At 35.7% G+C, this 23,614-nt stretch overlaps 1 protein-coding gene across 1 annotated transcript in view; it reads left to right on the top strand.

Moving 5' to 3' along the window:
- Window positions 1–1,901: 1,901 nt before the first annotated feature.
- The window catches only part of LOC135686673 (zinc metalloproteinase nas-4), a 43,652-nt gene continuing 21,939 nt past the window's right edge, over window positions 1,902–23,614 (top strand). The window contains exons 1-8 of the mRNA XM_065202954.2: window positions 1,902–2,222; window positions 6,892–7,068; window positions 8,241–8,358; window positions 10,381–10,556; window positions 10,877–11,116; window positions 11,377–11,493; window positions 11,774–14,014; window positions 19,412–19,480. Of these exons, the coding sequence (XP_065059026.1) occupies window positions 2,126–2,222; window positions 6,892–7,068; window positions 8,241–8,358; window positions 10,381–10,556; window positions 10,877–11,116; window positions 11,377–11,493; window positions 11,774–11,781 (933 nt within the window). The 5' untranslated portion in view covers window positions 1,902–2,125 and the 3' untranslated portion in view covers window positions 11,782–14,014; window positions 19,412–19,480. The remainder of the gene's footprint in view (window positions 2,223–6,891; window positions 7,069–8,240; window positions 8,359–10,380; window positions 10,557–10,876; window positions 11,117–11,376; window positions 11,494–11,773; window positions 14,015–19,411; window positions 19,481–23,614) is intronic.

Raw genomic sequence — 23,614 nt, forward strand, 5'->3', positions numbered from 1 at the left:
GATAAATACCTTTTTCTTCTTTCGTTTTTTTAGGATAATCTCCACCAGAGAGATCATTTCACTTTTCCAGACGAGTTAAACAAAGCTTTCACTGTCTTAGGTATCAGCATATAAGTTGGATCTAGTCTCGACATTTTAAATTATCATTTAAGCCACACCTTAACAATTTATAAAGGTTTCTGTATGTATTTCTCCTCCAATTTCTGAAAGACAGGCATTTGATATGGGGAAATTGCGATTTCACTTGCGTGAAGAACTAAAGCTTTTCTATTCCGCTAGTGAATTTTTTCGTCCAATCATTCTAAAATAAACAATGAACCTACTGATAAGGTCTTGTGGGAAAAATGTTTAGCGAATGGTTGCTAAGATGTTTTCCTTTTGGTATGCTGTGAAAATTCCCGCATATTAAATATGACGTCATTAAGACATAACTTAATGCTTTTATATGAGATGAATTGTTAAAATAAAGTATAATGTGATGCCATTGAATGAAATGGGTAGGCACCTTTGTGCCGTAGCTCTCTGAAAGTGGTGGTAGGGTGTGGGTTGGTTCGCGATTAATTTGCGGTACACATACCAATGGCATTGGCAAGAAATGTGTATCAGACTTCCTATTGAAAGAAGAACTAACAAGGAAATGTCTGTAACGTCACTGGAGGTCGAAAAAAGGCAAATTGTCAGTTCAGAGAAATTAGCAAATACAAGCCTTAAGAAAATCTGAAAGTCATCGTTTTTTTCAAGTTTTCACTAGCCTCGTAGCTTTGCAGCAGCTACGCCTGTGGCCACTTAAAAGTGATTCTGGCTAATTTTTTCTTCAAGGGGTCAAGACTTTGTTGTTAGAAAGGGGGACAGAAGTCTATTGTTTAGACAATAGAATGTCAACAGGGCTTGAGGGGCGATTGGCCCTCTAACCCGTTTATTTTAAAGGCCCAGATTGTTTCAAGCATCATGCTTACATTGGCCTGGCTTTATTTTCTCCGATTTTTTGATTGTCATTTCGCTTCTTCATTAAATCACGAATAGCCTATTTTTCCAGTGCAAAAGTTAGCTGATATCATGTATTGAGGTGTTCTTCTTGTACTTCAACAAATAAATTTAACTGAGTTTACTTAAATATACATTCAACGAACTGACAGTAATACACGAGCATAATGTTTTTATATAATCTTCTGTTTTGCATGTCCGAATAATTCAAAACTAAAGGCGCCCGGAGGTTCTTTCTGTTGCCCATTCTGTCGTTTAAGATAATTTTATAATTCATACCGGCTCATATTTGAAAACCTTTTAGAATATCGAGGTGCCACAAAATCCAAGGTATTTTCATCAAAAATCGTGTTACATCGAAAGTTTCATTTTAGACATGGATGAAGCGAGGACTTAGTGTTTGGGGGGAAAGGAAGCGTCAGGGTATAGTATGGATTTTGCAAGAAAGTAATTTCTTCATTGAGATAGAACAAAGCCAAATACAGCCTACCCTATGCGATAAACTTTGACTTATTAGAGGGTACTTGACTATGATTGCGATGTCTCATACACCTATGATTCTAGAAATAGTTGAAAAAGTCCGTTCCGAGAGTTCCATTTACTCCGAAATATTTCGCACAATAAGCTCGTTGGTGACAACTCCCGAGGGGCAAATCACTCCAAGAAAATCTCGTACACCTTTCGTGAAAATCCTATTGTTTTAACTGAAAATCCCTATAAATCCTTTTGTTTCAGGGAAAATCTCGTACGCTATTTGCAAGAGTGAATTGCCCCTCAACAACTCCAGTAGAATTTCCTTCTACGAGGGGGCATCTTCCTACCCCATCCCGTGGGCACATGTTTGGAGACAATCCGGATTCACGCACGATTGTGCATGAAATTTGATCACATCTCGTGGGTCGTTCTGCAATTTACACTTGACTCGCATAACAGAAGAACTGTTGTGGGCGGACGTGGCCGCATCATTGATCACAATTCAAGGTTTCTGTTCCATAGTTGACAGGAGGGTGTTGGGCTTATAAAAGCCAAAGCCGCTTTAATTCGTGGTCATTCTACACAGAAAAGTGTAGCACTAGTGCACAAGACGAAAACAGTGCAGACAAGTTGTCGTTGCAGATATTTCGCATTCAAAGAGCTCAATATGTATCGAATTTTGTTGCTGCTTTCCACGCTAATGCTAGCGCAATTTTACAGAGCTGCAGTGATTCCACCAGAACTGAGTCACAGTGATATGAAAGGTTTGTTCCATTTTGCAATTTTTCAGTTTGTTTCTAGTGACAGTGGGCATTTCGCTAAAATGTTTTGGCAAGCGTTCCATCTTTCTAGACTTGGACTACAATTCTAAGAAATTTAGCGCAAAACTAGTCACTGTTGTCGTCAAGATGACCAACTTGTAGCCAAATAAGTGATACTTCAGAATTTCTGCAGATTAGCCTTGTCTTCAGGACTTTGTTTCTGGCGAATTTATTTTATTCAACAGCGAATGTTTAAATCCATTATTCAATCCATTTGTCTGATCAGTTCCGTCCAGTCTTTCAAATTTGTGATTTGCGAGTACCCTTTTTGTGGCAAACCTGTCGTAACGACCCGCATTTTTGAAATCATGATTCTTTAAAGATATATGAATTGTTACTTTTTTATCCTGCCAAGTGTGCTGTTGAGGAAGCTCTTCATATAAAACAACCAAGCTATGCGCGACTGCAACTTTTGTTCATCGTGGAAATTATGATCTATTTAGGGCTATTTAGTTACTGCTGATGTCAGTCCTAATGAAAATTTAAGATATTTTCCCACTCACAATATCCAAATATTTGAAATCGGCCTAAAAATCCTCTGACATCTTCAAGAGGTCCCTGAATTGCCCCCTTAGAAAACTGATCGATTTTGTGCAACTTTCAAAATTGACTAAGTTTCGCTGAAATGAAACCGAATGGAAACTTGTTTGGTTGTTCCCTTGTTTTCATCTAATCCTATCATATTCATATCAAATTTTTAAGGATCAGAAAATTGTTTGGGAATACACTGTTTGAAAAAATTTGCATGCAAGTGTTGTAAAAAACAATTTGGATAACTTGGAATATTATTTACAAATACGTTGTGGTAACAAAAGGCGACGTCGTTAACAGTTTACGTTGAGTTACACCTAAAATGTCTTTTGGTTAAGGGAATTTTTTAGATTATTTTAATAGACCGTTAAGAGGTTAATCTTTGAACAGTTAGGTTTCCTGTCACCGGCTCGCAGGTCACTTCCTGAGCTAACCTGATCAACGAGCTAACAAAGTTTGGGCCAAAGTTTCGTATCGAAGCTTTCAACTGCAATCTTGCTTTTGGATATCAAACCGGCGAAATTTCATCCAGAAGAAAATGGGTACTCGTGAGAAAGGGATCCTTTTCTTTGGGTCAGAAGCCCTACAGCGTCTCAACACCAAGGTCTCAGCATGCGTATGGCGGCTGTGTGTATCCATAATCCTTGGAGACTTTAAAACACAGCTGAAAAACTCAGTTTGATCTCCGACTAGGATTCACAGCCATCATAAATGTCTGCGAAGGAATTCACATACTTCCAGGCGGGATTTTGCTGTCTGGCATTGTTCAGAGACAATAAGTCATTTTAATACGAACCTTTCCAAGACCAGAGACTAAAAGTCAAAGATAATCTCACAATGAAATAAATTATTCCCTGCCTGGGTTTAACCAAAATATATTTTTTCTTATCCAGTTCATTCAGTTTTTCTTGAGAAAAGCCGATAATAATTGTATGAAATGATTTAGGCTATTTGGGAAAGGCATTTTCACTTCATTTCTTTCTTTTACTCGAGAGATGGGCAAAATATTATTACAATCACAATTCTTGCCACATTTGGTTTGGTTGCCACTTTCCTCAAACGTAAATAAACGGATCAGGCTTACACAATCATAGGGCATTCTCGTCGTAGTCATGGCAGTTTTCCTTGAATGAACTGCTGTCGTCATGACCCTGTCTAGATGGGTAGAGAAAAGGCGAGTAGCGAACTATCGTTTGAAGACCAAGATTATGCTATCGAGGAGAAATCCTAGTTCCTTTCTTGTTAAAGAGAAATCACCACTATCATCTCTAAACATTTCGGTTTTTATCATCGCAAAGTGCCTTTCTTTATTTACTCGACACTTTCCGGAGCTGCGGTCATAACCTACTAACAGCAAGCATTCAAACTTTTTAGAAAACAAATCAACATCCAGTGAAACCAATTTGAAAACATGCAAAATTTTTTTAAATTTTAGTGGAAACAACCTTTCTTGGTGAGAGGTTCGTTTATCTTTCTCAGAGACAACTGAAGCGCAGTGTGGGAAAATTTGCATTGAAAATCCGATGTTGACGCAAGTTCTTTTAAATTCAATGGATACGTTTCATTGCAATGATGCAAAGTTGTCGGACACATCTTGTGTAAACATGATAGATTTTGCTTTAGTCCCAGGAAGATTTTTATTCAAACTTTAGATTAGGGAGGCATTCTTATCATACATATTTAGATTTTTATAGGCTCTCGAACTGCGAGACAGAAATGACCTTGATGTATAGAAAACATCTGGGTTTGTCTACTTGGTAATTGCGAATAAAGGCCAAAGCAATTGAAAAAACAATTTTATAAGAACACAAGCCTCAAAATTGGTCCAAAGTTAAGTTCAAATTAAGAACGCGCTTAGATTGAGCCAGCCTACTCTAGAGTGCAATTTTGAACAACGTTTTATGTCAAAAACGAGGAGTTTTAGCCATGTTTGACTACTTTGTTGGCCTGAACACCTCCCTAGAGCGAAAAAGCTAGCAATCCGCACTGTTTACACCCTATTAATTTAAGAACAAATTAAGAACAATCCAGCCTCAGGTTTTTGAAAAAATTAAGCACAGTTAGCCTGAACGTAAATATACTGGTTCTTAGAAAAAAAAGATAACTAACACAAAGTTCTCAAGAACAGGGAAAGCCGGGCATGCGTGATATCACGATCGAGGCCTTGAGCTTATTCATGTTCTTATGGTTATTTTTAAAATGCCAATGAGATTCACAACTCCTAGGTGTCAACCGTACAGACTTTTCTCGAAAGGGTCTCCGGCAGTTACACACTCGTGTTGACGTTAGCAGCTCAAAGCATGTCACATTCATTCAGAGCTTCTTTCAGTGAAATTGCCCGGAAGAAATAGATTGAGGTACCGCCCTTTGCCAATAAGAGCATGTTACCAGAAGTGGCACTTGGAAGTTTGATTCTGGCAAAGAGAGGATGACGCAATAACTTTATTAGTGTACGATACCAACAATTGTCAATTGACCTTTCTATCTCTGTACACCAGCCATATTGTATCTTGCTTCCTTGTCCTCCCGTTTGCTTGAGTCATGGTTGTCAGCAGATCGTTTTAATAAGAAATTGAGGAACTACATAACGAGATTTATTGAACGCAGGTTTTTGATTTTAATCTATGATATCATCGCCAATTTTGTGTTACACGTTGCAGTCGAGGTTTTGTTTGCACACAGTGTTAGGTTTTTCTACTGCCTCTCTTTAGAAATTCTATTTTAAAAGCGAGGTAGCGCTAGAAGCCGGAAGGCAAATTGTGCAAATAAAAGCGATTGCCTAGCATCTATAGTTTATTGTCCACGGAACCTTGTTTTTTTAATGCCATTACCTCTACAACTGCAAATTTAGCAAGGGCGAGCAAGGGTTTCTGTCGTCATTACCTGCGATTATCTTGATAATTGGTCATGATAAAACAAGACGTAACGCGAGAAATGCTATTGAATTTCTGCTGCTTTAACGAGCTTTCGGTTGTTTGGATCAGTTTAGTAAGCGTTGACATAAGCCGTATTAGAAGCAGATTCGTTTGGTAGAGTGCCCTTCGAAATGAGCATACCACAAAATCAGATTGACGATATGAAAGCTTTGTAATCCCGCCTTTTAAGGCTAGTGGATCAATGTTTGTGGCCTGCCAAAGTCACGTAATCTTTATGCCTTATTCTTACTTATCAGTTCAGGTTGAGTCCAATACAGAATTTGTGGTTTCGTGTTTAAATCTCGTCCTTAATTATGTGATGGAATATTTCGATAACTCCCACAAGTTGCAGTGCATATTAGGAGTGACATATGTTATGCCTCAAATTCAATGTCTTTGGATTCAATGACACCCTAGTATACTCCAAAAATCATGGAAAATGTGAATTGTGAAACTTAAATTCCATTTTTCCTTTTGTCAATAACGATTCTTTAAACACGCCTTACAGTGATAAAAGTATATTTCTGAAATAGATACGCATACTAGTGTAAAATACAGAAGGAAAATGTTTAAGAAGGAGAATGTATGGTAGAGCTTAATAAGAAGGAACACCCATTATATATGTACGAGTCTTTGACTTGGAGTAGTATACTTTATTATATAATTTCAGTTCTAATTCCTTGACTTGGAGTAGAATACTCTGTTACAGTGTTTCAGTACCCTTAAACTGGGCAACTTTGCCGTTGCTTTCAATGAAACGATCCATTGAAATCCATAGAGTTCTAAAGTAATGACGTCACAATGATATTTTTTAAAGATTTTTAAAATTCGATCACATAACCTGAAAGAGCATCATGGATAGCCACTAATTGTGCGAAATCAGCTACATATGTTAGAAATTGGCTGAGATATTGTCACGCAAGTATAGGCTATTTCCTCATCAAATCATTGTAATTTGGTCTCTTTTCATAATTTTATGAGCCAAGCCAAATTCAAATCTTCCATTGGATATGTCTCTTCCAACTTTTAACATGTTTAGCCGATTTTGCAACATCAGAAGTTTTCCTTGATTGCGATTAAAATATAATTTTCATGACCCTACACTTACGAAACCTTGTTATGTTCATAAACAGTTGCATTAACACATGGCTATTTTATCTCTGTAGAAAAACAAGATGTTATCGAGGGCGACATAATCGTAGACAATGAACTGAAGAGAATCGTTGATATGGCTGCTGAAGACAGGGAGAATAAACATGTCAGAAGACGTAGAGATACTATCATGTACCATCAAAAAAGATGGAAGGACGCTATTGTGCCATACGTGATTGACCCAAGTGTTGGTAAGTCGCTATTTTATATGCTTCCTGAAATATGTGACTCGAAATAGCGTGATTATTTATTTATTTAGAGTAGGCTCATTTCATAAAGTGCGCGGATTTTTTAAAGGTACCACACAATTTCCCAGTAGACTATTTAATTTTATAACATCAAATCTTAATTATCAGCCAGGAATATGCCAGCCTTTCTATTGTTCTCACTGACATTGATGAGAAACCAAAGAAGAAACTAGGCATTGTCTGTTGTTGGAACAGGTTTTCATTTTAAGTCTGGGCCAGTTAGAAAATCTACTTCTTATTTCCTTGCCGCAAGATTAGACAGGGAAAGTTGGCATCTTATTGTGATGACATCAAAGCTAATTTTCTTACCATTTTTTAATGGATATAAAATAAAAGTTACATTATTGTGTAAACCATTTTGCAATGAAACTTTTTTTCTATGCCACTCGTCGCCTAAATTTAATTTGGTTATTTGGAACATCATTTACGCGAGTGGCTGTAGCAAAGATTTTCATAGACATTAGAGCTCGTTACCCAATATCCTTCATGCGTGCCTCTGAGCACGAAAATTGCTTTGTTATGCAAATCAATAGACCACATGTTACTTTGTTATGCATATGGTAGACCACTACCACTCTATAGGACGATTGTCTTCGAAGTGCTCAGTAGGTCCTTGATCAAATGTTTGGTTTGGTTGTACCTCATATTAGCAATGGCTTTGCAATGGTTTTCTTAATTAAGAATTCCAGCAAGCGTATTTTGATCCTTCTTGGCAGAAAAGTGAGATGAGAAAAATCCACCACATGAATAGTAACTTCAATTCAAGGGATTGAAATTAATTCTTAAGTTCGGAAAAATCGTGCTAGTTGCTGGACTATTTTGTTGTAAATAATAGCTTGTATCTGCAATTGCCAACGTCTTTACTCTTTCTAGCCATGCCCCATTCCTAAGCCATTTGATCATCTTCAACTGCTACTAGAGCTTTGAGCTTGCACAGTCTTGTTTATATTTAGCCAATAGAGATTTCAAAAATAGAATTTGTCATATGTTGTTGCTACTTTGATGTTTCATGAGTCGCAATGTGAGATGCATTGGCTTTTTCGTAATCCCCAAAGTCCTTAACGATAAGACAACAATGATAAAGTAAACCTTAAATAAACTAAAAACTTTTTTAGGCCGTGTCACCAGGAGGGCTATCGCTTTGGCGTTTATAGAGTTCCATCGAAGCACATGTCTTTGGTTTACGCCTCGGAAAAACGAGACTGACTACATCAGAATTGTCAAGGGCGAGGGGTGAGTTTCTCTTCTTCACACTTTGATGTCTATTCTTTTCAAATTGACACGGATGTATTATTGGAGGCTTTACCCAAATTCTGTCATCAATCAAATCCGACAATCGTTTGGTTTAGGACGAAGTATATGATATAAAAGTCCTTCGAATGATTACACTTTGAGGCAATGACTTGAATAAGGTCTTTGGTTACCAATTTTAGCAAATTTGCTTAAGATCCTATAACAACGTTGCGAGATATTGTATCTAGGAGCCACTGTTTAATTTTTCTATGCAGAGATCATCAGCTCGTAACTAGTATTCCAGAATGAAGTTAACAAAATCTTCAACCATCCTTGTGTTTTAAATCCGTATTTTCAATTAACAAGAAGCAGCTACTGAAAACATTAAATTGGATAATAGATTAAACGAGACAGTGGCGGATTTCAGAATGCGTGGATATATAGTTTGTAGTGTCTTAAAATGATTATTGAAACGAGATAAAGGGTTGACAGACACAGGATTATAGGTGATATTGCAGGCTTGCTGTTCTTTTCTGAGCATAAATTAACTGACTTATCAGACACATCCTATCTCGTGTTCCTTAAAAACGAATTGATACGAAGTTCACAAGGAGAACCTCGACATGGTTTAAACTTATTTTGACCTCATTTCCGTTCACTGTTAGATAAGCAGAGCTAATCTAATGGCCAGTAACGACGATTCGTAGTGGCCAATGTAGATAATGGTTTATCTGCTACTCTCCGTCTAAGTTATTTTTCAAATCCATCTCCCGAGAATAGTGAGGGAAATTTAGGTGATGCGCGATAAGCGATAAGATTGATGGCCGGTTGAGCTAGATTATCCTTTGTAAGCCATTTTGGTCTATCTACTGACCATGGCCTAGCCAATGTTCACCATTGAGAAAACGGTCTAGCTAGATCTGCCTAATTTAGAGGTATGAGGAAATCTATTCCCGCTTCTTTTCAATCTTCAGGCACAGAGTCAAAATTCTTAAGGGACCAAGGCGTTTGTAGCTTATTCAAAACCTTAATTTGAACGTGTTTCGTCAGAGTTGTGCAATGTCCAGCAGACCTTAAGAGTTTGCTTTTGCTCTGGATGATCGTCAAATCCAAGGAAATAATGCCAAACTCACAGATTTGTAGCAAAGTGCCGAAGTCTCACACCTTGGGACGTGCACATATCATCAGTCAAACAAACAATTGGCTATTCATATTTTATAATTTTAGCCCAACTGAATGTTAATTTAATCAGATTTCGGATTCTTTCTTGCTTGAATCATGGTAGAACTAATCCTATGAAATCCTTTGCACATAACAATTATTATTGGTTCTGCTCCATTAGTAAACTGCCCTGCGTCCGTTTCTCAACAGGACCTTTGTCACACGTTCTACTTATTTTACTACTTGTTTCATTTGTTTGAAATAGGCCTGTAGTTGAGCTTTTAGTTAATCTAACAGAGGAAAGATGCTCAGTTTGTTGCCGCATTTGCATATTTTGGCCAGACATCTTTACAGCTAGCCTTTTAGAATGCAGAGGCTGATGCAAAAAGGCGTCAGCAGGCTTACGGAATGTCTAATCTGTAAGGTTTTCTTTATAACAATTTGCATGTCAGAGCATGAGGGTGCACTTCAAAGATTTTGAAAGGATTAGTTTTGGCGAGGTTACTTATCAAGGTCAATTAAAGTGACTTATTACAATATCCGGCGTCTTATGTTCTGGCTTCTCTTCTGCTATGAGATACTACTCTATTTTATCAAGCTAAATGTTAGTTGGTTTTATATTTTTGGAAGCTTTGAATTATTCATCATAAGTATAATCCACTTTGGTTAAGATGGTATTCTTTATCATTCCGCCCGAGCCTCTTAGCGCTTAACGCCGCAGTTACAGTCCAAAAGTGATGACGGTTGTTGGGGGGAAAAGACGCAAATTTTGTAAAAACGAACCCCTGTTTCTCGCAGTTTAAATTTAAAGCCATTCAGTAACTCTAACAATACTTAATACAGCTGCATTCATCCCTTTAGATGTTACTCAAAGGTTGGACGTCAAGGCGGTGAGCAGTTAGTTTCCCTTGGAGATGGATGTGCCGGCCGAAAGAATGTTCTTCACGAGCTTATGCACGCTATCGGGTTCTTCCACGAAAATTCCAGATACGACAGAGATAGTTTCGTTAAAGTTTTATGGTGGAATATAATATATGGTGAGTGTTTGAAGTAGAATATAATACCTTTTAATCATATGTTTAGAGGACCTGGGAAAATCGAGCGAGTGGTTAGAAGAAAAAAGTGAGGAGCACTGATTCTGTTACGCAGGCAATAAGAATAAGAACATAGCCTTAACTAAATCCAGATAAGGAAAAAAACAGGAGCTTCTCAGTAGTTATATGCAGTGCATTTTATTTGTGTAGACATTTCGTTTTTAAAGTGTCTACTAGAATCAATTTACAATCAGTTCGACTCGGTATAAGCATGGTTCAAACGCGGTTTAAACGCGGTTTTAACGCGGTTTTTACATTTGCAGGTGCCGAGAAAAATTTCTTGACTTACAACCACGGCATAATAGATACATTGCGCATGCCATATGACATACACTCTTTAATGCATTATGACAACAAAGCATTTACAAAGAATTTCGGAGACACAATGCAGGCAAAAGAGAATCCCACTGAATCACTGGGTGGAAAAACCTTCAGTAAAATTGACCTGAAACAAGTTTATCTTCTCTACAAATGCAAGAAACCAAGATACAGAGTGAGGAAAGGTGCGTTGGTTACATTTTGAGTACTTTGTTCATGATTGATCATCCTCAAACTGTGAAGAACTTTACTTTATTCGAAATTTTTTCAAATCTCACTCAGTTTATTTCTGAAGATTTTCGCCATGTTTTGAAATTTTTGAAGATATTGCTTAGCCTATATTGCTCATATAGATATTGCCTATATAGATATTGCTCAAATTTGCTAATTTACTCGTATTCTAGGATTTATTCTATGCCTGATCCTCAACTAAATTCCTTTACAGACCGTTGTAAAGACAGAATGAAGACAGGATGTTTCCTTTTTATGGCCTATCCACATCTATGCAATATCCATAAGCATTACACTCGGAGCTACTGTCACAGAACTTGCAGAGTTTGTGGTGAGTTGTTCTGAATGCTGTTATCTTGACCAATGTATATAATGAGTTCGTTTCAATGCTTTTGCTCACATGTTGTGCAGGTTTGAGAGAGTATTCATATGAGTCTTTCCTATTTTTCTACTTTCCTTCTTTTTTGCTTACCTACTATGATTTTATCATGTTCTGTTTTATTATCAGCTTACATAGTAAAAGTTTCACTAGATGAACGGACCCTTTTCCACCCATCGTATTTGCTTGGTCTCCACAAAATTGTTAAAGTTTGATCTCTTTTCAATTTCAGAACCTTGAGCATAAAGACGGTTCAGTTAAAATCTAAAGATGAATTGCAATTAGTGGCCACTTGGCAGGTTTTTGCAGCAACAAACGTCAAAGACGCTTTTACGAAACTCACTTCTTGTGAAAGACATCTAGCCATTCACAAGCTCAATGTTGGATTCTAGATTGTTTCCAAATCTTAATGCAAATGTGTGCCCTGGAAGTCTGTCTTCAAAGTTAGAGAACATACTTAAGCTGGTCTGAGGAAAGTGCTTCTACTGTCTTGTTTTGTTATTGGTTGTCTGAAATGGTAGATGATGTACATATCACTTCATATTGTTATACTATAGTTTAATAGATGTAGAATATGTTAAATAGGCTTAGCGTTCTATGCATGAACTGACATTTTGTTAACGACGGTTAATTTTTTGTTAGTTTATCTTGATAATCATACGAAACATGACAACACAAAGTGACGTCATTGTCAATGAGCATTTTTATAGAATTGTCATTTAAACGACTAAAGAAGTTATTATTTTGCTTTCGTGCGTAATTAATCGATGTTACAAACATTAATCTTAAAGTATAAATTTATGTTTACAAAGTACTTCTGGCTTTCACTTTCCTTCGCAAATATATTTTCAAAGAATATAAGGGTAGTTTCAGAGGAAGATGTTCAATTGCAACCTCAAATTTTCACCAGCAACTTGTATATATCTTTTTGAAATATAACTTATAATCTAACCCTTTTCTTTGCAATCCAAAACGGTTATTATATGATCAAACTTTGGAACGAAGTATATTAACAGCACCAAAATGACTTTTTAACCCCTGGTCTACATTCTGAGCGTGGATGTACCTAGATCTATTTGCTTTTTCTCATCCCTTCTCGTACTTAATTTTCTATGGTTACATTTATTCTAATAACGTCGTCATTCAAATTGTAAATTTTGATTGAGATATATTTGTATGTATGTATGCATGTTTATATTTACAGAAAACAAATAGAATATGTAATATTTATACAAAATTAACGGAAATTCTAACATTGTCTATGTCTGAGACCATTTCTTGTTGCAAAATACGAATTGAGAGGAAAGAGTGTTTTCAAAGATGTCATAAAATGCTGGCAATTAGGGGGCATATCAGCTAATCAATGTAGCCTACAATTAAATCTTCACAAAACATTCTTTAACAAAGACCTAATGAGTGTATTGCATTTTCATTCTTTATCGGTTCTCAATAGCCATCGTACATATGATAATGTTTCTTTGCTACAGCAATGTATACAGGGCCTGAGCGATCTATTGATGTAATTATCTTCAATGTATGGAGGCATCAATCAAACGACTTTTTGAGACTTTAAATAACTTGCAGCAGCTCTTGAAATCACATTTTCCAAGAAAACCAAAAAACCAAGCCAACTCAACATTTGCCCTGTATAAAACTTTTTTGCCAGTAGTCACATTTGAAAGAATTCTCTTGGCTTATAGGGACAGAACTAGAGCTGGTGATAACTCGACGTGCTCTAAATTACCAAAACTTCCATCAAAACTTCCACGTTAACAAACAGCATGTAAATAGATAAAGACGAGAACAGATTAAAAAATTTTTGACATAAAGACTCAATTTATGATTCATCCAAATCGACAGATAAACTTTTTGATGAGAGAGGCACAAGCCAACCAAAAAGGATGAAAAAGTGAATTTAAATTCCTTGTCATCTGACTGTAACTACAGTAACTCTTTAGAAGACTCGTGTTCCTCCACAAACTATAAAAGATCTATGTTTCAAATAGGGGTCCCTTTTGCTCATTTTTTTCTCACACTGCTACTAACTACTAAAATACATGGTCAGCCGTTTTCCGCCATTATGTCTTTAACAAATCGTCTCAAACTGCTAACGCATCATCCTTTTTTTTGGCTAGTCAAAAAGGAATTGTTTAGCTTCATACTGCTCGACCTGATAGTCATAAATAAGCGTAATTCATAGTCATAAATTAGCATGATTAATTATTTCAAGTAAAGGGTTAGAGTTATGATTAGGGTTGGGCTTAGGGTTAGGTTGTTTAGGGTTAGGTTTAGGGTAAACTAAGTACGTCATCAGGTCGAGCAGTATGGAACTAGACCACTCCAGTAAAAAAGGCGGGATATTATAGCCTCGTTTCCAATTACTATGGCGGACAGGAGAGACAGAAGCTAAGAAAGGCTCTAAACGAAATGTTTTGGAAATGGAGGACTACATAGTGTTTTGTTACACTAACAGGTGAGAAATGTGGTTTAAGCTTCGTTTTTTATTCATGAGGATTTTCACAAGACTTTTCATCGATTGACTCATTCAGTGCAGTATCTAATTTAGTAAAATGGTTTCTATTTATGTCCCCTCTCGCGTGACACGTGTTGACAATTTTTGCACTTTGTACTGTTACTTCATCTAACTAAAATTAATACGAAATTTATCAATATTTGATAAAGAAACATATGTCCTATTCTAGATCCTGTTTTTGTTTTCCTATCTTCTCTTAGGGACTGTTCAATAATTACGTCAAACTAAATTGTTTTTTGACACACCCCCTCCCCCCCCCCCCACCGTTACCACGCTCCGTAAACTTTGTTCAGTCCAGTTGTTCAGCTCATTTCATTTTAATTTCCACAACATACAAAGTTTTTCAAAAACAGTAAATAACAACAAAATGAAGAACTACAGGCTACAATTCAAAGTACAAACATAGAGACTAAACAAAAATAGAGAGAATTATTATATAGCTACTATAGAAAATTTGTATCAAGAGGAATTTTTGAGAGGGAGCTCTCTCAGTAGCTTAGCTAATTGAGGAGAGGGCACCCCCTATACAAGACCCCCTCTCCTTATGTCATGCTCAACACAAACACCCTCCACCTCCACTTCGAAAACGAAATTTCAGGCTAATAAAAGATCTCATTCCTCTTTCATGTTTTTTCAACTACAGTTGAAAAAACCTAGTATGTTCATCTTTATGTCAATGCGCAAAAGCAAACAACATAGCATTATTGTCAGTCGTTCAAACTGGCTTTACATCATCTAATTCAAAGGTTTTATTTGAACACTTTCTGGAATCTCACCATCCTCATCATCAAAGCTGATGTCATCGATTGCATGCCATTCTAGCTTTTGAAGAACCATTACACAAAGCCATTGTCTTTGGTAACCTGACAGATTTACTTACTGTGACCTTTTCTTACCCACTTCCACTGATTTACCCTCACATAGAATCACAAAAATCATGTTGAGCCACCTACCCCCAAGGCATGATGTAATTATTGAATAGCCCCTTAAGTTTAAATTCAGTTCATATGACATCAAGGAATTCCATCTTTGAGAATAATGCTCTATATAAGTTTATGTTCTTTTGAAGGAGGTAGACCAGTTGCTGTTTTCAATAATATGTTATGTTTATACAGGTTAATTTATTCAGTAAATTGAATTGGTGGTATCAATCAAGTCCTGTTTTTAATAAACAAAAGTTGATATTTGCAAGAATGAAAGTTAAAAATTTACAAGAATAGAAATTGAAAAATTTTAGGAATTAAAGTTCAAAATTTACATAGTATAGAAGCTAAAGATTTACAAGATAAAATATTTAGTATCACATATATTAAAGGTATTAATTTATTAATAGTTGAAAATCTAGGTTCGTCTTCTTGCTGGATGCTTCAAATTTCAAAAGTGATGTCTCAGTTTGTAGGTTATTGGGTTGATGGTTTAATAGGGTTTTATGTCCCTTTTTCCCTAAGTTTTGGAGTGATGTTGCTTTTGTTGTTTTTGCCAGTATTTTTATTGTGACTTTCCTTAGTGAAATAATTGTAAAATGCTTTTTTTGCTATACCGGTTAAGCATTTAAAAACCTCTAGTACAGATAGTCTGTTTCAGATCTGGTTTTTACATGGGAGCTTGACACTACTTTTTCTATTTATTTCTATAAATCTTCCTGCTCAATCTTGAAAATATTTGAACCTTCAAATTTTCATTTTCCTTCCGAAAGGCATCATGATGCCAAAAGTAGTATGGGATATACTACATGTGGGTCAAAATTATTTCTTTAAGCTATCAGGTTTTTTAATTTTAATTTTTTTCTTTGAATATTGAGCTAGTTTTTAAAATTTTATACTCAACTAAGATAGAATTTCATAGCTCCTTAAATTTTTTATTTTTTATGATTAGATTATTGTTTGTTCTTAATAAGTCTGGATTCTCTGCTCTTACCTCTGCTCTGCTCTTTTTTCTTTTATTATTTTCTGCAAGTTTCTTTAAAGACGAGTAGACTAGAAAATTCCCCAATACATGAGACTATGGTGAGTTCATCAAAGTTCTGTTTACTGAAGGTATTTTTTCAATAATGAGTACAAGTTGTTAACCAGTTGTTCACATCATTAGCTCAATACCAACCAGCAGCAGAACAATTCACAGCAACCAAACAGTGAAATTCATTGAAATATTTCAATGGTTAAGATCAATGCAATCTAAACTACTAGTACTCGTCAAAGGTATTGAAAACACCTTAAATAAAAATGATTGTTGCTGAAATCAATCTTGACCCTGGCAATAAAGATAGTGAACAAATATTTGCACTCTTGAACAATAACTTAAGTAAAGATTTCATGTATACTTGGCTACTGAACTTGAGTAGCCATCATTCTCTAAATAATGGTTCACTACAAGCTACCTATTCTGCATGATATTATGCAATTAATTGAGGACTAGAGCCCCAATTTATGTAAGTATAAGAAATTGGATGTTGAATAAATAAACTATTTGACCTATAATTGATATTGTGGCAGTTTAAGTAGGTTCAGGGAGGCTATGTCCTCAAGCTCTGTGCTTATGGTATCAAAAAGAGACCTGTACCTAAGAAAGAAAACAGTGGTAAAGAACAATGACCTACAGATGTTATTGGCCCCGGTCCCTGCAATACCAAAAGTCGCCATTGGATTCATACATTTTGAAACCAGTTCTCTTGAGTAGCAGACGATAATAATGGCTTCTGGTGTCTGTTGATATTATAATAATCTGTTTGATATAACGTTTTCAGTTCAAAATTTTATAATAGATTACTCACTTCTGATTTCCTTTCTATGTAGATGAATTATAAGAGAATTTGGTCAAATAATTCTTGCTCTGTGATAACCAAAACATTTTCCCTTTCATTAGTGGTTGTCAGTTGTGAGAAAATCAATTATTTTAGTCTCTGCCTAGCTCTCCACTTGAACTTGAAAAGCTGATATGTAAAGCTATTATATAAATATAGGCCAAACCTTGGACATGCAAACAAAGTTGTGTAATTGCTAGCATGCTCTGATAGAAGTTGGACCAAAACATGTGTAACAAAAATTTTTTAATACAGGTGAAAGATGCACTTTCATTTAACAAACCAATGATATGTATTTTAGTGCTCTATTATAGAGTAATTTTAAAGGGAATAGTTTATTTCGGAAAGAGTCCAAGATATTAAGAGAATTATCTATCTATCTACTCATACCCATCTCTGTGCATCAACCATCTTTATGGCTATTACGCACGGGGTTTTTCAAAAGCTTAATTATCTAAAAATATTGCTTTGTGTTAGGGATATAAGTAATAATATTTAACTACTGAACTTTTATCTTAAAAAGGGCAAGCTATTAAGCTTTCCACAAGAAGTATGAAATTGTCAAGATTTTTATTATTTTGTGTCGAAAGAAATTTGTGGTATAATGTGCATCCCAGAACCTACGACTTTGTAGGGCACGTGCATTTGGCTTTTATATAAATTTGGTGGCAGACATTGTTGATGCAAAAGGTTGGGCCATCTGAATTACTGTTTATGAAAAGGATTAACTTGTGGCTGAATATTCGAATAACCTTTTTCGTTTGGTGAAAACTATTGGCGTGATCGAAACACCTTCCTGTGGTGGTCACGGCACAGTTTGGAATTCATCATCCATTGTTCGCTACAACAGAAAAGCCAAGCTCGTTAGAAACAGCTGACGTCTGCTTAATCTGAGAGTGACTATATCTATCAGGGACTCGTTCAAAGGGGCGTTGCCTTTCCACAAAACTGGTTGGATGAAAAATGATTGATATGAAAGATTAAAGAGAATTCAAAGCCGTTCAAAATATTTATGATCACGTCAGTTACAACAAAATGTCATTAAGTAAAGGTTGTCAGGGCTGATGAAAGAAAATGCCTTGATTCATTTGCAAAGCGGATTTTGTTATAGCTGTCGACGAAAGATGCTTTAGTTTAGTTTTGAAGTTTGATCACAATTTGAGGTTAAGAATCATTCAGCTGATTTACTTTCCAATGCAATATTGCTCTTTGTAAAGTATGCAGAGGTCGTCATCACTGTCAGGAACACTTCCAAATTGCAAACTAAAAAGAACATTGCCAGTCCTGTCCTTTTCTGTTTCTTTCCCATTCTTCCAGAGTCAATGTCTTCCAGACAACACAAAGAAGTCGATCCTTTGATTATTAGTAGTGCTGTTATATATCGATACATTACCTCGAGCTTTCTTAATTCTCTTCCTCGTCTTTGAGATATATAGCTCATTCACTTTTCTATCCAGATAAGGCAAAATTTTATAGCGAAAAGTTAAGGTTCCTGTTTAGAACATGGACAGCTCAGAGATTTTGAAGACAAGAGGCTATGAACTCGATTCATTTACTCTTTTATTTCCGTTACTTGATTTCGTAAATTATCGCTGCGATCTAATTACAGTTGACAAAATTTGGAATGATTTTGGATAGATTAATATGCAGATATATAATTCTGCAAGTTTTGTTTGTCTCCTGGTAAATATCATACGTGGGGGTTTTTCTGGAATAGATCATTCGATGAATTAATAACCCTCTTCGTTCTCTGTCAAGTAACCGATAAAATTCAATTAATGCGGAGTCTTTTGTCGTGTTGCTTAATTCTTAAGAATCGTTCTACGATTGAATGACTTGCCACTCTATGTAATATGGTGTGAGTGGAAGCTCCTGTGTATTTATTTTGGTACTTGGTTAACGCTCTGTTAAACAAAAAGCTTTGCCATAAGTCACTTGAAAATGATGACGTGATGGGCTCAAAATGAACTAGCTGTTTTATCCAAGTGATACCCTGTTGGTAAACTGCTACAGTGACGGAATAACTTTTTGTCGCCACGTATGAGTAGTTTATCAAAATAAAGAAACAGAAGCACAAAGTTTTCACACCGAATTTGAAATAAAGAATGGCGACATTTTCTTGCAACAACTGATCAATGTTATTCAATCTTATTATTATTTCATGTATTAAAAAGCAAATATTTTAGATTTATGAATTTAAATAGGGGTGAATTATATATGCCGCGTTTCTTATAAACGGTAATGAATATGCATTGCATTGAATTCTGCACATATTCTTTTTGAATCGAATAAAATTTCAAACTCCCTACCACAGCGTCCACATAGACTGAAGCTATCAATATGAAGGTCTGAATGAAAACTTATTGCTCCACTGTGTTTTTCAAAATAATTATATTTTGATAAGCAGAGAGTTGTTTTAGGGTTGAAAAAGTGCATTTTGATACTGTATACTTGCAATATGTCTGTATGGCAAAAAGAAGGCCAATGTGACGCCTGTGAAACTAAATTAAATTGAAATTTTATAATTTGTATTTTAGATAAAAAGCTGAATGAAAAGGTGTCAAGATGCAGAAAATTCAAAGCGGCTTGTCAGACACGTTGAAAAGGTACGTTAAATGTGTTTCATCTACGTGTTTGTCTCTGCTTCTTTATTTGTGAACCCTAGCTGAAGTTCCTTAATACGTCTCATTTCTAAATGTCAACCGTAGCTGAAGTTCCTAAATAATAATAAATCAACATTTGTTAAATTATACATTTGTTAATAATATCATGACAAAAGAGACAGTCACTTCACAGAATTCCTAGTCTGTGGTCGAAGCAAAGCTAGATTTTGGTTAGCTTGTATTCTTGTGTATGACGTTAGTGTCCCATAAAGTTAATTATTTTGGAAAAGCCAGATTTATTTACTGTTTTTGTGATGGCATAAATTATCTTTTGTGGATCGAGAGGCAATAGCTATGTTCAAATTTATGTCTAATTTAAATAAAACTTTTGATAAATTATTACCTGACAACACGTGATTATAAACGCATACACTTTAACACTTAATTGAGCATTTGCCTTTGAAGAAATTTGAGCAACCTGGATACAGATTTTACCTCGGATTGCACCTTGTTCTCATCCCCAACTGATAAGTTATGTGAAACTGTACAGAAACCTGCTTTGCAGCTTAAATCGTTCATTAAAATTAGACCAAAGACACCAAACAATGTGAAAAAGACGTTTATTAAAACCTGACACACCACACATATAGTTGTCATATCCATTACTGACCTACCTTGCAATACCAAAGGATTATCACCTTAACAGTTTTATAATTGGGTGAAAATCTTACGTAAGTGCTTTATCCTCATCAGAAACCCACTACTGACTTCTTTATTTTTACATAAAACTAACAAGGTGTGTTAAGGATTTCGTAGTCATCCGCTGATACATTAAAGATGGGAGATACGCTGATACAGTCTGCCTCTGAAGATATTTCCTTATGTAATCTAGTGAGATACGTTTTTGTTATTTTTGAAACTGTATGTAATCATAGATGAAACAAAAGCCTGAAAGACAGGATCTTGTCTATAGACTTTTTTAAGAGACAATGTTGCCATTATCATGTTATTGGCATGGGGAGATGTTCTCACATGCTATTTTAAATTAAGTTCTCAGAATGATTTCTTTTACATTTGCTGGATTTTATCAACGAATTTTATCCAGTGGAAAATTTAAAAGCAGCGTGAAAATTTTTATTGGACCTATGGTGCCAGCTTCTGCACTTTGCAGAGAGATGTCCATTATTTGTGGGCTACTCGTCTGTGAAAAGCTTTCACTGCTCAAAGAAATCTTTGGGACAAGATTTTTTTTCGCTGTCTGATGGTTACCGTTATCTACAGTATCTGACTGAGGTTTTGTTGTAGTGCCAATTACATTTTCCACGATAATGGACTTAGAAACCGTAGCAAAACAGGAATGTCCTTCTTTGATATTTTTGGATCGTCTGCTTAAATCAAACAGCGTTCCATGAAACGATGAATTTGTACTCAGAAGAAAACTGCCGAAGTCATTACGAAGGAGACCAAAAGCATTTGAAACGGATGTACATGAAAGAATAAAGTCTTTAACTGAGAAAATATGTTTGACGTAAACAAGATATAATATTTAAACCTGAAAGATTAAGACGTTAAAAGACAGGTTTTGAGAATTAAGAAATAATGACGTGGAATGGGGAATTTATGAAAAATGTGGACCAGTAATTGAATCTCGGATTTTTTAAGTAAAGAAAGATTAAAAAAATCCGCAGAGAAAGCTATTATGAAACGTTGGAATTTCCGAACCTAAAAGACCTTTGGAACAAACGATGTTATTCGAAAGCGCGAATACCACCACTGTCACTGCAAAGGAGACAGTTACATCATGACTTGTAGCGATGTCGATGCTTTTTAGCAAAAAGCTGGAAAGCAATTGTTTGCTCTTAAGCTTTTGATTCTTGATCAGCAATAACTACTGTCGAATACATTTCATGCATGCTATGCAATATAGGCATGAACTAGAACGCAAGTCGCATTTATGCCCTTTGCAACTTGCTCACTCGATCTTGAGGCTGCTAACTTCTTCATGATTTCATGATTTTATGATCAACCAGCAAAAGGCAACGGATATTTCCCAATCATGTCATAAAGGTTGAAATTGCATTTGGTGAAAAATAGACCGAGTACGTATCTATCATAAACCTTATTTTGGAAATATTCTGCACAATGCATAGCTTTTTTTACCCTGGGTACCAGACTCACTATGTATTTTATATAGTGAGTCTGGTACCCAGGGTGAGCTTTTTTAAACTCTTCGTCGAAATCTTTGTAAATATCCTGGATTTTTAGGGCTGATAATCGAGAATAGTCGACAGGTACATTTATGTATTAATTCACCTTTTTACAGAAACACAGTCTGCATGTAAAATTTACAACTGGCTGAGAGGCTAGCTCTTTATCAATCTAATTCAACCCACTAAGTATGGCACCACCATCAGTGATGTCAAACCTAGTTCTGCCATAGAATAGCCACATTTTTCGAATTCAACCGATTCTTTTAGGAGTATTTTCCACGTTATGAGAAGCTAAGAGATCTTTATTTGAAATTAATGACGAATAATCTATTTTATAATGATAGATTGGAAGATTTTTATGTGATAGATTAAGGGATATTCAAGTTTCTGCTGTTATTAATAACCCTCGTAATCCACGATTAAAGCACAGATAAGAACGGTTTTGCGACAAATACGATTTTGGCCAGGTACCCAGCCAATGGGTAACTGTTCTTGTGATCCACTCCAGCGAATTTAACTCAATGAACTTGGACTTTGTTTTTGCCACACTTGCAACTGAAGCGTATTTGCTAGACTAGCGACGTTGAGATTAACTTTGGTTTTTATTCGTTGGTGTAGAAAGGCTGCCAGGTGGGGTTAGTGCGCGATTAGTGATTTGGGGATTTCACTTAAGGTAGGACACGAGAGAGATAGGACGCTGATTTTCAAAATGAAGCAAATGCTTTCCCATCGAGATTACTTTCCCATCCATATTGGACTATAAGGTTCTTCGCTTTTGCTCAATGTCAGACACTGCTCGTATTTTTGAATACGAAAAAAGAATTTGATTAACATATCGGAATAACCGATGGCTGTGCTATGAACCAACCTTGAATTTTAAATGAAAATATTAAACAGATTAAGAACTTTCTTTACATTCATTGAACTTTTAGGAAATTTGACTGGCAATTTTGTTCCAATCGCTACTTGGATATGGGCATTAGCTGTCTTATTCACATAATTGTTTATCACAATGATAAATGAAGTTAAATTCATGAAGAGAAACAAAATTGCATGGAAATTTGCTAAAATTTAAGCATTTGTCATTTCGGTCTTTTTTGTAAACTGCGCAGATCTACTTATAGAATGAAACTAGTTGCTGTAGTTTGCCAATAACTATAAAAGAGTTCGTCGCAAAGTGATGACGTCGCAAAGTCAATTTGGCTCCATGAAGCTAAAAGAGCATCATCGGTGCAAAATCAGTTAAATGTGTCACGAATTGGCTGAGATCACATGAACACTGGCTCTTTCCCCATCAAACCTCTGTAATTTGGTCTCTGTTCATAGCTTTATGAACCGAGTCAGAATACCAGAGATCCATTAGAAAACTTCAAATTGACATATTTAACTGATTTTGAATATTTTGATATAATATTTCCTGTTATTCTTTTATGCTATGTTGTTAAAATTCCAAAATTTTAAAAATAGTTTTGTGACGTCACGCTTGAGAATTCTTTTCCACAGAGTCCGTCCTTTTTGACAAGCTGTAATGCTGTGGAGATCGATACCCAAAACTGTGTAGCTGTGCCAAGAAAAGTTTAATTCTTGAAACAAGATTTTTAAAATATTATTAATAGGCAACGGTGACATATAGATTGGATTGCACCACTTCAATGTGTGCAGGTCAAACATAGCTACACAGCGAGGATTCAATGAACATAACTATGGCTAGTTTTTGAACATACTAGTAATGAGTTCTATCTAGAACGGAAAAATCGCGAGACGCTGTTAGATGAAAGGGAGAGGCGGTAAATCAATACATTGAAAGACATTAAAAAATTCTGCATTGGAAATGTCAACTTAGGGCTGCAGTGCCACAGCTAGAGAATCAAAATTTCGAATTTTGGACTGGAATATAACAGAAACACGTCATGTATCGAAAGAGTTG

Source organism: Rhopilema esculentum, chromosome 6 (genome assembly GCF_057945365.1).
Source record: "Rhopilema esculentum isolate cy_ngs chromosome 6, ASM5794536v1, whole genome shotgun sequence".
In the NCBI taxonomy this organism is placed as follows: domain Eukaryota; kingdom Metazoa; phylum Cnidaria; class Scyphozoa; order Rhizostomeae; family Rhizostomatidae; genus Rhopilema; species Rhopilema esculentum.